Raw genomic sequence first — 13,259 nt, forward strand, 5'->3', positions numbered from 1 at the left:
CTGGTGGGGGCAGGTCTGGCACAAGGAAGCACACGACGCTCCAGGCCCCCGGGCTGGGCCTCAGCTGTGCAAAATGACGCTCGATAACCTACGCAACTGGTAGGAATTACCGAGGGGGGCGGGGTCCCGCGCGTGCTTCACAGCTCCTTGGAGACCCTTGCTTTTCATGTAGTTGACAGTGGGCTTCGCGAGCACCATATTTATCAGCAAATTACCCAATAAACTGCTGGCCCTCCAAGAAGGCCACAGTCATGTGGGCAGACTGCACCCACGGCAGCGTGCGGGGGAAAGAAGAAACAGCCTTGCTGCCCTCCTACCACAGGTTCCACCTCCGGTCCCATTTCTGTCCCCCGAGGCGGACTTGGGAGCGTCCCTGCCTGAGAAGGCACACCTACCCAAATTGCGCCTGAGGGAGGCGATGTTGCCCGCCAGCAAAAGCAGGTTTCGCACCAAGTCCCAGAAGCACGAGAGGTGCGCCTTCCCTCCCCAGCCGTGGCCATGCTACAGCCCCTGGCCCCCCGGAAGCCCTGCGTGGGCCTACCCGCCGGACCGGCCCTCCCCACGCCCAGCCCCCAGGCCCCGCTTCCCGGCCGCTCGGCCCCCGGGTCTCCACGCAACAATGAGGCGTGGGCGGCCCCGGCGGCCTCATTTGCATACCGCCGCGGCTCGGCCAATGGGCTGCGCAGGGGCTCTGGAACGCCGTGTTGCCATCTGCGTGCGCGCGTGTGTGCGAGTGTGACAGCGGCGGTGGCCGTGGCCCTGGCCGTGGGAGGCGGGCCCGGCGGAGCCCAGCCGCGCGGGGACCGGCCCCGGCGCCCGCTCTCCCAGCGCGTCGCGGCCGCGCGGCCCGGCGGAGCCCGGAGACCCCCGGCCCCGGGCGGGCACAGTCGCGATGTCGGTGGCGGGGCTGAAGAAGCAGTTCCACAAAGCCAGCCAGGTAGGGAGGCACGGGGGAGGTCGGGATGGGGTGGGGGAGGACCAGGGGGCCGCGGTCCCCCGAGGCTTAAGGCCTCTGGCGCCCCGAGGGGCCTCTCTTGGGGCTCTGAAGTGCAGCGAGGGCCGCCTGCTCCCTCCGCCGCCTCCCTCCGCCGCCGCCCCCCGCAGCCCCCGGCCCGCGCTCTTCCCCGAGCGCTGTCACTCGAAAGGCTTCCGTGGGCCGGGAGCAGAGGTGGCGGGCCGCAGGGGCTCGCGCGCGGGAGAGGGGCGTGCGGAGGCCTGCGCGCTGCGCTCGGCGCCGCCCCCTTACTCGCTCTCGGCCGGAGACCCCGGGGCCGCCGGGCGCCTACCTGGAGGTTGGAAGTCCTCGGGGGCGCGTCTTGTAGCCTCGCGGCGGGTCCTGGGATGCCGGGCCCCGCGCGCGCCTGGAGGTGAACCCCACCGGACCGCGCCGGACCCCGGGCTGGGGCTCCCCATGGCGGTGCCTCGCCGGCGCGCCGTCCTGGCGGCGCCGGCCCGGTTTCTGCTTCTGGAGAGCGGCGGTCTGGCGCGGAGACGCTGGCAGACACGTAAACAGTGTTAGACGCACCTCCACGCGCAGAGCGCGGCAGACAGCATGGTGGGGGCGTCCGGGAAAGCTTCCCGGAGGAGGGGACGCGTCGTTTGGGAATTAAGTAGGAGCAGGGATTGTGGTTGGGGGGGTGGTGTGGGAGGGAAGGGGGAAGGGCGTTCTGAACGGAGGAAACAGGGAAACAGGAAAACAGGCAGGGAGGCATGAAATTGCTGTGTGTGCGTGAGTGTGTGTGTTGACGACAAGCAAATTTGGATTCCAAGATTGCAGTCTCTTCCGGCCATGGCAGAGCGCACACTGTAGAACGTATCCGACACCTGCAGCCCCGGTTCTGTTGCTCTGTCTCTCCCTACCCCCAGTCCCCCAATTTGGCTCGCACCAAGGTGGACAGATTTCTTTCGGAGTCCACATTTATGAGATCTTAAGCCTGCTTCTGCCACAAATGGGAAAGCAGCTGAAATTAGAGAATTGTCTTCTTCTAGCCTCAGTCTCGGACTGAGGACACTGCTGTCCCCTCACTTACACCCCTTCTATGAAGAAACTGGGTGATGCCCAGATTCTGGTTGGGGACACTGGGTGGACAGTGGTGCTATTCAGGTGAATAAGGAGTCCTGGAGGAGGGGCCAGCTGGGTGCACTCATCGCTGGCCCCGGGCCCTCTGAAGTGTCTGGGGCCATTCAGATGTCACTGGCCTCAGGGCTGGTGCACACCCTGATCTGGGTCCCAGGGGGTGAGGCCAAGACTGGAACTACAGACTCTTGGAGATTTAAGCCCTAAATGGACATTAATAAATGTAAGCGCAGGAAAGTCAGAAAATGCACGATGAGCTAAATATAGACTCTCAGGAGCAGCCACATTTAGGGACAATGTTTAGCCCAGTCCTTGATAAGCAATGGCCATTCAATAAATATTTATTGAATAAAGGAAACTTTTGGGGTGATGGAGCAGAGGAAGGAAAGAACTGGTAGAATGCAGGAGAGAGGAGAGTGTCATGGAAACAGGGTGGGGGACCTTTAAAGGCAGGAACAGTGGGCAAGTGCTGCTGTGAGCTCAGAAGGAGAGCTCGCCCTCGCCTTGGGCAGCTAGGAGGCTGGGCAGTGCCGCGGTAATCCCTGGCTGTGCCTGTTGCACTGGCTTCCTGAGCACTGGCCAGGAACTGACCTTTTTTGAAGATTTTCATTTATTTGATATGAACTTAAAGGAGCACATCTCAGAGAAGACAGAGACATAAGTTCAAGGGTGATTCAAGTTGGTTTCTGACCACTAGCCAGGTGAATGGTTGAAGTCTTAGGAAGTTATTGGCATTGGAGAAGTGTCATGGTAGTGGTGAGGTCATTGAGTTTAACCGCCCGTGTTCAGTCCATTAATTCACAAAAGGGGAGTGGGTCTGATTTAGACCTTTGTTGCATGAGCTGAGATCTTTTGTGCATTTATTGGAATAGAAAGGAATCACAGATTTTCTCTGTGCTTTACAAACCACGTTTTGTGGTCAAAGTACCCAGTAGATACTAAGTTTTTATCTGTTCTAGAAGTCTAAGAAATCTTGCAATGGGACAGATTTGGTGGAGAAATTAGACTGGGTTTAATATAAGAGGGAGCATGAGAGTAAAAAATGCCAGACATTCTTCTCAGACAACATTTTAACAGCAGGTTTTAATTCACATAGAACCTTTCCAGGGCAGGGGAAAGACCGTCCCAGATGATGTCAGTGGCTTGATAATTCCCAGGATCCAAGCCTGGCTGTGCTCCTGACCAGCTCCGTGACCTTGGGAACGTGACTTAACCCATCTGAATCTTAGTTTTGTCTGTACCTTGGATTAGAGGATTCGGAAGCTATGTCTCTGTTCTAAAATTGATTGTAGTGATGCTTGCACAACTCTGAATATTCCAAAAACCATGGAATTCACCTTTATGGGTGAATTGTGTGGTCTGTGGATTATATCTCAGTATATACCTCCCAGTTCTGAAATTCTTAATTCAATTAAAGTATTTTGGAGAAAGATGATACAGTGGATCTTTTACAAATAAGGGAACTAGGACAATGGTGACTGGAGATGATTTTTCTCAACAATAGACAAGGTAACATAACTTATAACCTCCTGATAACTGGTTCTTCTTTCTTGGTACCTCACTTATCTCTGAGGGGGAAAAAATCCCTTTATTTTACAGAAAATGAAAAACTGTAATCCCCAGGGATTATTCCTCCTTTTGGCAGCAGGTGGAGACCAACAGGGAAGAGGGAGAAATAAAGTAAGAAAGCACAAGTGGAGTTGATCACAAAATTTAGTTAATTTAGTTAATTCTCTTCTTCAGCATTTGGGACTTAGAACCTAAGTGTCCCTAGTTCATAATTCCTTTTTTTTCCTCTTGAAAGGATTTTTAAATGTACCCTCCTACTGGAGGCAAGTTAGAGTAATTACATTAGGGTTACCACTCATTGATTTGTATTGATTATGCTTAATAAGGCATAATTCATGGTGGTTTTCTTGACAATGGTTATTGTTGGCATAGGAAGCTCAGGCCACACCTGTATTTCTTCTGGCCTGAACACTGTGCAAATAGCCATATTCTTTCTCTCTGGACTCCTAGAAGACGTGTTCCCCATCCCAGGGAAGTCTAGGGAGCAGTTTATCTTTCCTCTTTTTCTTCTGTCTCCAGATTAACCATATAGTGGTGACCCTAGATGTTGGTGACACTTGTAGGCTTCGTGTTAAAACAGGTTTTTTTTTTTTTTGGGGGGGGGGAGTAACTCCCCTACCCTCTTTTAATGCATTAACCAGAAAAAATGATGAGCGGTCATAAGGGGCCTAGACATTTTTCATGTGACAACCAGCTGCCCATCTTGGCCATTTATGGGTAAACACTTCAGAGAAGGATAGTCTTTGTAAATTATGAGAATCTCTAGGGAGGCAATGAACGTCTCTTGTTTCACTGTCTCGTTAGAGAGAAAGATAAAAATGCACTTTGCAAAATCCATAGTGATTTATTTTTTTCTCTGAGATGCATCAGAAAATATATGACGCTAAAACATTCTTGCTCCTTTCCACATAGATGGCTTGATATATTCATATATAAATCTTTGTGTGTTTTTTTTTTTAATTTTAAGTCAGGGTGCTAGACTAGATGTCCGAGCCACATAGATTTTGATTTTTACACAATATAATCCAAACATTTCTTACCCATGGTGACGTTTTTTTCTCTAAAGCAAATGTAATTTAGGGTATCATTTGCTTGGAATTTGATTTAAAGAAGGCATTTAAGCAGGGATTTTTTTTTTGGCTATTTTTTTCAGATTATTTTTTCAGCTTTATTAACAAATTGAATGTAAATTAGGTTACCCAAAGTTAAGTGTGTGTGAGATCATGTGTATTTGGGGGAACTGTTACAAACAAAACTGCTGGTAAACAGGACTGATACACTACAGTATTTGGCGAAGAGGCGAATGGACTTCGGAGGAGCTACACCATCAAGATGTGGATACTTGGATTTTGCATTTCAATGGAAACCTGGGAAAGTGTTGAGTTGGGGGAAGGGTCTGGGGGAAGCGCTGGGGATGGGGTCAGGGAGGTACCTTCGCTATTGTGACTGTTCGAGTTCTGTGAAATGCCTTCCCAGGGAGCTCTTGCCTTGCAATTCCCAGGGTCACGTCCACATGTCGTCACCACAGCACCAGCAGCAGTGACTTTCCTGAGCCCGGGCGTTGCTCCTTCTGGCTTTCTTTCTAATCCACGGGAAGGTGGTGACGTTCCCCCTGGTGTGGATACGTCTTTCTCCCACAGCGATGCCACCAGGTGCTTTCTTTGCCTGCTCAGAGCTGCTGATCCAGGCCTGGTGACCTGGGTGCCGTACCAGGGCCATGTAGTTTCTTCTGGTGGGCCACTGTTCCGAGGCCTGGAGGGATCTGCCAGCTGAAGCGTGGGCGCCCGTCTGTCTGTCCTGGAGTAACAAGGATGCAGCACACCTGGCAGCCTCCCTCTGGGCTCCACACCCTGCCCTTCTTCTTCTCCGGGATGTTGCATTGTATGCACATACTCTCTTATGGCCTATCTTGAAAAAAGTTAGGGGAAAGCCCTTGCTTGGTCTGAGATCCCGCTTCACCCCACCCAGTTTTCTCTCTCCCCTTCCCAGCAAAATGTGTTGAGAACATTGTTGCCCCATCTCTACTTTCTCATCTCCTGTTCTCAGCCGGCTCCTGCTGGCTGTCCTCTCTAGCGCTCTGAGGCCTAGGTCTTGTGTGACCCCCCCCCACCCCCCAGTTGTCACATCTTGGGATCACTTCCCCACCTGACCCTCAGCAGCCTGTGACCGCAAGGACCATACTCCGCTCACAGCTCCTACACTGGCTTGGTTTTCCTCTTGCAGGCCTCCTTGATTGCTCTTTCTGACTTCCCCCTCCCCGAGACATCCTGGAGTGCCCCAGGGCTCTGCTTGGGCACCTCCCCTTTGTCTCAGCCTCCACCCTGACAAGGAATCTTCTCCAGCCTCACGGATGTATAGACAATCCATACATTGATTCCTCTTTGAGTGGTATTTCCAGTCCTGGTGCTCCTCAATACAGACTCCTGACGAACTCATACGTCGCCTCACCCCTTGGATATTTAAAAGGCTCTCAAATTGAAGATATCCAAAGTTGAACTCTGGATTTTCTCCATCCCAACCTGTTCTTCCGCAGGTCGTCTCTAGCTCAGTAGACCACACCGGCCCTGTGCTCAGGGGCTCAAGTAAAACAAAATGGAAACCAGGACTCATCTTTGATTTTTTTTTCTTTCCCTCATTGGAAAGGAAGTTCATCAGAGAGCCCTTCCTCTTGGTTCTGTTTTCAAAATAAACTGCTAATGTGCTCATCTCTCTCTTATCTCTGCTGCCACTCTGCTCCTGGCCCTGACCATGGCCTCTCATACTCTCCCACCCACTTCCCAGACCTTTATTCCTATGGGCAACAATCCGGTTACTCACAGTGGTCACGATGCTCTTTTTAAAATGAGTCTCAGACGGAATCATTCTTCTCCTAAGTCTTTAATTCTTCAGTGGCTTCCAGTGGCATTTAGAATAAAACCCAGACTTCCTCCTCCTCTGGCCTGTGAAACCACACATCGCTTGGCCTCCCCCTCCCTCCTCCTGCTGGGGATCAGACACACTGACCTCTCCGTTCCCTTGATGTGCTAAGGTCTTCTTATCTCGGGGCTTTTGTAGTAGCTGTTCCCTCGACCTGCCCTGCCTGGCCTCTTGATCTTTGCAAGGTGTCTCCTTGTCACTTAGATCACAGCACAGAATTCAGGGTGCCTCATCAGCAAAGTCTTCCCTCACCACCCAATTCAGATGGAGCTGTGCCCTCGCTATCACATTACCCAGGTGTTTTTGAAAACCACACCACAAATATTTTAATGTTTTGACAAGTGCATTCAGTGTCATTGGTTTCCTTTATAATCCCGTGTATTTTTTTTTAAAGATTTTATTTATTTATTTGACAGAGAGAGACAGCCAGCGAGAGAGGGAACACAAGCAGGGGGAGTGGGAGAGGAAGAAGCAGGCTCCCAGCGGAAGAGCCCGATGTGGGGTTCGATCCGAGAACGCTGTATCATGCCCTGAGCCGAAGGCAGACGCTTAAGGACTGAGCCACCCAGGCGCCCCATAATCCCGTGTATTTTTAAATTACACTTTGTTTTGAGATAGCTACAGATTCACAAGCAGTTGGGAGAAATAATACAGATCCCTGTACCCTTTACATGGTTTGTTTCCCCTGGTGGTAACATTTTGCAAATCTGTAGTTCATGATCACAACCAAGCCACTTAAAGTGATACAGTCAGGATACAGAACAGATGATGGCTACACCCACTTCCCTCCGGCCCCTACTCCCTCTTCAACCCCGGGCAACCATTAATTTGTCCTCCTCTCTTTAATTTTGTCATTTTGGAAGTGTTAAATAAGTGGAACTGTATGGTCTATAACCTTTTGGGATTGGGTTTTTAGCTCTGCATAATGCACAGTAGAGATTCATCTAGGTTGTGGTGTGTATCCTTAGTGTTACAAGGGGATGGACATCCTACAGTTGAACCACTTACTTGTGGAAGGACATGGGGATTGTTTCCAGGTTGGGGCTCTTACGAATATAGCTATTGTAAATATGTACAGGTTTTTATGTGTTTTTGCATTTTTCTGGGATAAATGCTCAGGAGTGCAATTGTTGGGTCTTATGGTAGTTAACATGTTCAGTATTTTAAGAAACTGTCTCAGTTTTCCAGAGTGGCTGCACATGGCACATTCCTACCAGTAACATGTGAGGGTTCCAGTCTTTCCACATCCTCCTCAGCATTTACTGTTACTGTTTTATTTTATTTTTAATTTCATTGTGGTTTTAATTTGTTTTTGTCTAATGGCTAACAACTTTTCCTGTGCTTATTAGCTTATTGGCTTTCTGTATCTCCTCTTAAGTGAAATGTCTGTTCATATCTTTAGCACATTTTTAATAGGATCTTTAAAATTGTTGTGAGTTCTTATATGTTCTGGATGCTAATCCTTTGTTGGACGTGTGGTTTGCAAGTGTTTTCTTCCAGTCTGTAGTTTCCTTTTATCCTCTTAACCTGGTCTTTCATAGAGCAAGAGTTTTTAATTTCAACGAAGTCCTGTTTGAGAATTTCTTCCTTTATGGATCATGCTTTTTGGTATCTAAGAACTCTGCCTAGCCCTGGATCCTGAGATTTTTCTTCTGCTTTTTTCTACAAAGTTTTATATTTTACATTTAAGTCTATAATCTATTTTGAGTTAATTAGAAAAAAAGGCGTGAGACTTGGACCAGAGATCATTTTTTGCCCATAGATATCCACTGAACACTTGTTGAAAATCCACTGAATTGCTTTTGTACCATTGTCAAAATCATTTGGGCATATGCGTGTGGGCATATTCATGTCTCTCTGTTTTCTTCATTCATCTACGTGTATTTGTCCATTCCTTTGTCAGCATAATCCCATCTTGATCACTGTAGCTACATGGTAAGTCTTGAAATCAGATTGATTCTACCCATGCTAGTCTTCTTTTTAAAAATTGTTTTAAGCTATTCTAGTATTTTTGTCTCAATTTTAGAATCATCTTTCCTATGTCTACAGAAAAAACCTTTCTGACCTAGATAGCAGTTGCATCACACCTGTGTATCAGTTTGGGGAGCACTGACAGTTTTCCTATGCTGAGTCTTCTAGTCAGTGGACACAGCATGTCCCTCCATGTAATTTGCTCTTGGATTTCTTACATTGGCATTTTGTAGTTTTCAGAGCACAAGTCCTGTACATATTTTGCTAAATTTGCACCTAAGTATTTCATGTTCTTTTAAAGCAATTGTAAAAAGTATTATATTTTTAATATCCATATCTTCACTGTTAGTGTGTAAAAATATTATTGATTTTGTGTATTATTGGTTTTTTTTTTTTAATTAAGATTCCCTGGGATTTTCTATGTAAACAGTCACGTCATCTGAAAATAGGACAGTTGTATTTCTTCCCTCCCAATCTTTATACCTTTTATTTCTTTTTCTTGCTTTATTACACTAGCTGCAACCTTCAGCATTATTTGATAACCGTGGTGAAAGTGGGATCCTTGCCTTGTTCCCCATCCGAGGGGAAACCATTCAGTCTTTCACTCTTAAGTGCAATAGTTAGTTGTAGGGTTTTTGCAGATATTCTTTATCACATTGGGGAAGTTCCCCTCTATTTCTATTTTTCTGAGTATTTTTTTTTTTTTATCATGAGTAGGTGTTGAATCTTGTCAAATGCTTTTCTACATCAGTTGATACGATCTTGTAGTTTTTCATTAGTGTATTAATATGATGGACTACATCAGTTGATTTTGAGAATTGAACCAACTCTGCATCCGTGGACTAAAATGCACCTGGTCATTGTGTATATTTCTTTTTAAATATATAGAATAAGTTCATAGGAATACAAGAGTTTATTTGCTGATATTTTGTCATGGTTTTTTTTTGTGTCTATATTCATGAGGGATATTGGAATTTTTGGTACTGTGTGGGTTTGTTTTGTTTTGTGTTTGTTTGTTTGTTTTTAATTAAGTAGGCTCAATGCCCAACGTTGGGCATGAACTCACGACCCTGAGATCAAGAGTTGCATGCTGTAGTAACTGAGCCTGCCAAGCAATCCTGTCTGTGTAGTTTTGGTGTCAGGTAATACTGCCTTAATAAAATGAATTGGGTATTCTCTCTTATTCTGTTTTCTGGAGGAGATTGTGTAGAATTGGTGTTAATTGTTTTTTTGACATTTAGTAGAATTTTTTAGTGAAACCATCTGGGATTAGAAGTTTCTTACTTAGGGGATGCCTGGCTGGCCGAGTCAGTAAGCATGTGACTCTTGATCTCGGGGTTGTGAGTTTGAGTCCCATGTTGGGTGTAGAGATGAGTTAAAAATAAAATCATTAAAAAAAGTTTCTCATTCAGGAATTTTATTAGTTTGTGTTTTTCAAGGAATTGGTCTATTTCATTTAGGTTATCAATTTTATGTGTGGAGAGTTAGTCTTCCCTTATTATAATTTTGTGGTATGCAGGGTCCATAGTAATGTCCCCCTTTTCATTCCTGATATTGGTAATTAGTGTCTTCTTCCTTTTACTTTGTCTTATTAGAGTTTTGTCAGTTTTATTGATCTTTTCAAACCAGGTCTTTGTTTCTGTTGTTTTTTGCTATTTTCAATTTCACTGATTTTTGCTCTTTATTTCCTTCCTCTGCTTGCTTTGCTTTATTTTGTTAATTATTTTATTTTTCTGTGTTCTTGAGGGACATCAGATCATTGATTTTGAGATTTTTCCTCTTTTCTAATGTATTCATTGTTGCTATGTATTTCCCTCTCAATACTGTGTTAGTTGTGTCTCACTGATTTTGATATGTTGTATTTTAATTTTCATTCAGTTCATTGTACTTCTTGATTTCCCTTAAGACTTTCCCTTTGATCCATTGATTATTTAGAATTGTGCATTTTAGTCCCTAAGTGCTTGGCATTTTTCCTGTTATGCTCCTGTTACTGATTTCTAATTTAATTCCATTGCCGTTAGAGAACACGCTTTGTGTGATTTCAATTTAAAAAAAAATTGTTGAGGTTTATTTTCTGGCTCAGGGTATGGTCTGTCTTGGTATATGTTGTGTGGGTACTTGAAAGTAATGTGTATCTGCTCTAGTTGGGTGGAGTATTCTGTAGGTATTGATTAGGCTAATAGTGTTGGATTCTTCCATATCCTTATTGATTTTTCTGTCAAGTACTATTAATTGTTGGGAGAAGACTTCATATATAGAACTAGATTTGTTTATTTCCTCTTTCACTGCTGTCAGTTTTTGTTTTGTATAATTTGCAGCTCTACTATTTGGTGCCTACACATCTAGGGTTGCTGTGTCTACTTGGTGGATTTACCCTTTTAAATCCGTTGTCGTTGTAGAATGTCCCTCTCTGTCTCTGGTAATATTCTTTGCCCTGAAGTCTGTATATGATATTAATATAGCCAATTCTGCTTTCTTTTGATTAATGTTTGCATGATATAAATTTTTTATCCTTTTACTTTCAACCTGCCTATATTGCAATATTTGAATTAAGTTTCTTATAGATGGCATATAGTTAAGCCATGCTTTTTAATCCAATCTGCCAGTCTTTTAATTGGTGTATTTAGACCACTTACATTTAATATAATTATTTATATGTTAGGGCTAAAGGATACTAATTTTTTTTCTGTTTTATTTCTTTTTTTTTTTTTTTAAAGATTTTATTTATTCGACAGAGATAGAGACAGCCAGCGAGAGAGGGAACACAAGCAGGGGGAGTGGGAGAGGAAGAAGCAGGCTCATAGCGGAGGAGCCTGATGTGGGGCTCGACCCCATCACGCCGGGATCACGCCCTGAGCCGAAGGCAGACGCTTAACCGCTGTGCCACCCAGGCGCCCCTCTGTTTTATTTCTTATCTTTCCCCCTTGTTTTCCTGTGTGAATATCCACATATAAGTTTTGACTCCCCTAAAACTTAATTACTAGTAGATTGCTGTTGACCAAAAGCCTTACCAATCACATAGTAGATTAACACATATTTTGTATGTTAAATGTGTTATACACTGTCATTTTACAGTAACATAAGCTAGAGAAAAGAAAGTGTTATTAAGGAAATCATAAGGAAGGGAAAATACGTTTATAGTGTTGTATGTGTATTTGTTGAAAAAAATGTGTATGGGTGGAAGAGAGGGATGCAGGGTGGCAACAGTGTGGCCCCAAGATGCTGATCTTGTGTGGCCTGGTGGCCTCAGCTCAGCAGTAGCAGCCCCTGGGCAGCAACATAGACATGGAGGTGCAGTACACCTGCCGCATCTGCCTGGAGGTGTACCACTGGCCCGGGACCATTGGCAGCTGCAGGCACACCTGAATGGGCAGGCCTGGGGAAGATGGTATGGCTGGGGGGCGGGGTCTGCATCTGGTGGGGAGGAGCTGAGGTCTGTGGCTCCCCTGGTGCAGCTCTGGAGCCTGGGTGTGTGAAGAGCTTGGGTGGTGAGGGAGCCAGGGAGCCCCCTAGACCCAGTTACCCCCTCAGTATACTAGGTGACGTGCAGCCATGTCTGGTTTTGGATCTACAGGAGAGCTGCTGACTGCCTCCAGCCCACACTTAGAGCAGCAGACCGGACCTCTGCACCTGTCTCCTTTGATTAGGTCCCATGGAAAGATGGATGGACAGTTGTAAATAAACATTTTGTGGCTTTTGCTGTCAACTCTTAAAAAAAAAAAAGTATACAGGTGGACCCCTGCAATTCAGACCCGTGTTGTTCAAGGGTCAATTTCATAGTGTTTTTGAGTCTATCTCTTTGTATAGCATTTTCAGTGGCTGCTCTAGGTATCACATTCTGTCTACATAATTTATCACAGTCTACTGGTATTATCATTCTAGCAGTCGTAGTGAAATGTAGACTTATCTCCCAAATGTCCCATTATCCTCCTCCATTTATAATATAATTGTGTTTAATATTTACTCTGTGTTGAATATTTCCTCTGCATATGTTTGGAAATTCATCAGTGTCTTATGATATCGATTTACGCCTCATCACTTAATCATCAGTGATTCTGCTTTTGTCATCAAGCATGATTTAGAAAACTCAAGAGGAGGAGTCTATACTCACTACCATATATTTTTGCTTGCTATGTTCTTCCCTCCTTCCTGCTGTTCCAGGGTTACTTCTTTCATCATTTCCTTTCTATTTTGAGAAATGCCTCTAGCTGTTCTTTTAGGATAGGTCTGCTGGCAATAAATTCTCTTAGTTTTTATTCATCTGAGAATATCTTGATTTTCCCCTTCAGTCCTGGTTATAGGATTCCAGGTTGACCGCAATTTTCTTTCAGCACTGAATATCGTGCCACTTTCTTCCAACGTCTGTGATTTCTGATGAGAAATCTATAATTTGGATGGTGTTTTCCTCTATATGTTAGGTATCGTTTCTTTTTCAGTGCTTTTAAGATTCTTTCTCTTTGGTTTTTAGAAGTTTGACCATGTTGTTTTGATGTGGGTTTCTTTTGTTTTATCCTGCTTGGAGTTCAGTTAGCTTCTTCAATCTGTAGGTTTATGTCTTTTGCCAAATTTGGAAGTTTTCAGCCTTCTTTCTCTCTTAGTTTTTTAAAAGATTTATTTATTTATTAGGAATAGAGAGAACGAACGTGGTGGGGAGGTGCAGAGGGAGAGGGAGACAGAAAATCTCAAGCAGACTCCCCACTGAGTATGGGTCCTGACACAGGGCTCA

General features: G+C 45.4%; 1 protein-coding gene across 1 annotated transcript in view; it reads left to right on the forward strand.

The window, feature by feature from the left end:
- Positions 1-843: 843 nt before the first annotated feature.
- The window catches only part of SH3GL3 (SH3 domain containing GRB2 like 3, endophilin A3), a 127,748-nt gene continuing 115,332 nt past the window's right edge, over positions 844-13,259 (forward strand). The window contains exon 1 of the mRNA XM_026510568.4: positions 844-937. Within this exon, the coding sequence (XP_026366353.3) occupies positions 893-937 (45 nt within the window). The 5' untranslated portion in view covers positions 844-892. The remainder of the gene's footprint in view (positions 938-13,259) is intronic.

The sequence above is a fragment of the Ursus arctos genome, unplaced genomic scaffold (assembly GCF_023065955.2).
Source record: "Ursus arctos isolate Adak ecotype North America unplaced genomic scaffold, UrsArc2.0 scaffold_28, whole genome shotgun sequence".
Lineage (NCBI taxonomy): Eukaryota > Metazoa > Chordata > Mammalia > Carnivora > Ursidae > Ursus > Ursus arctos.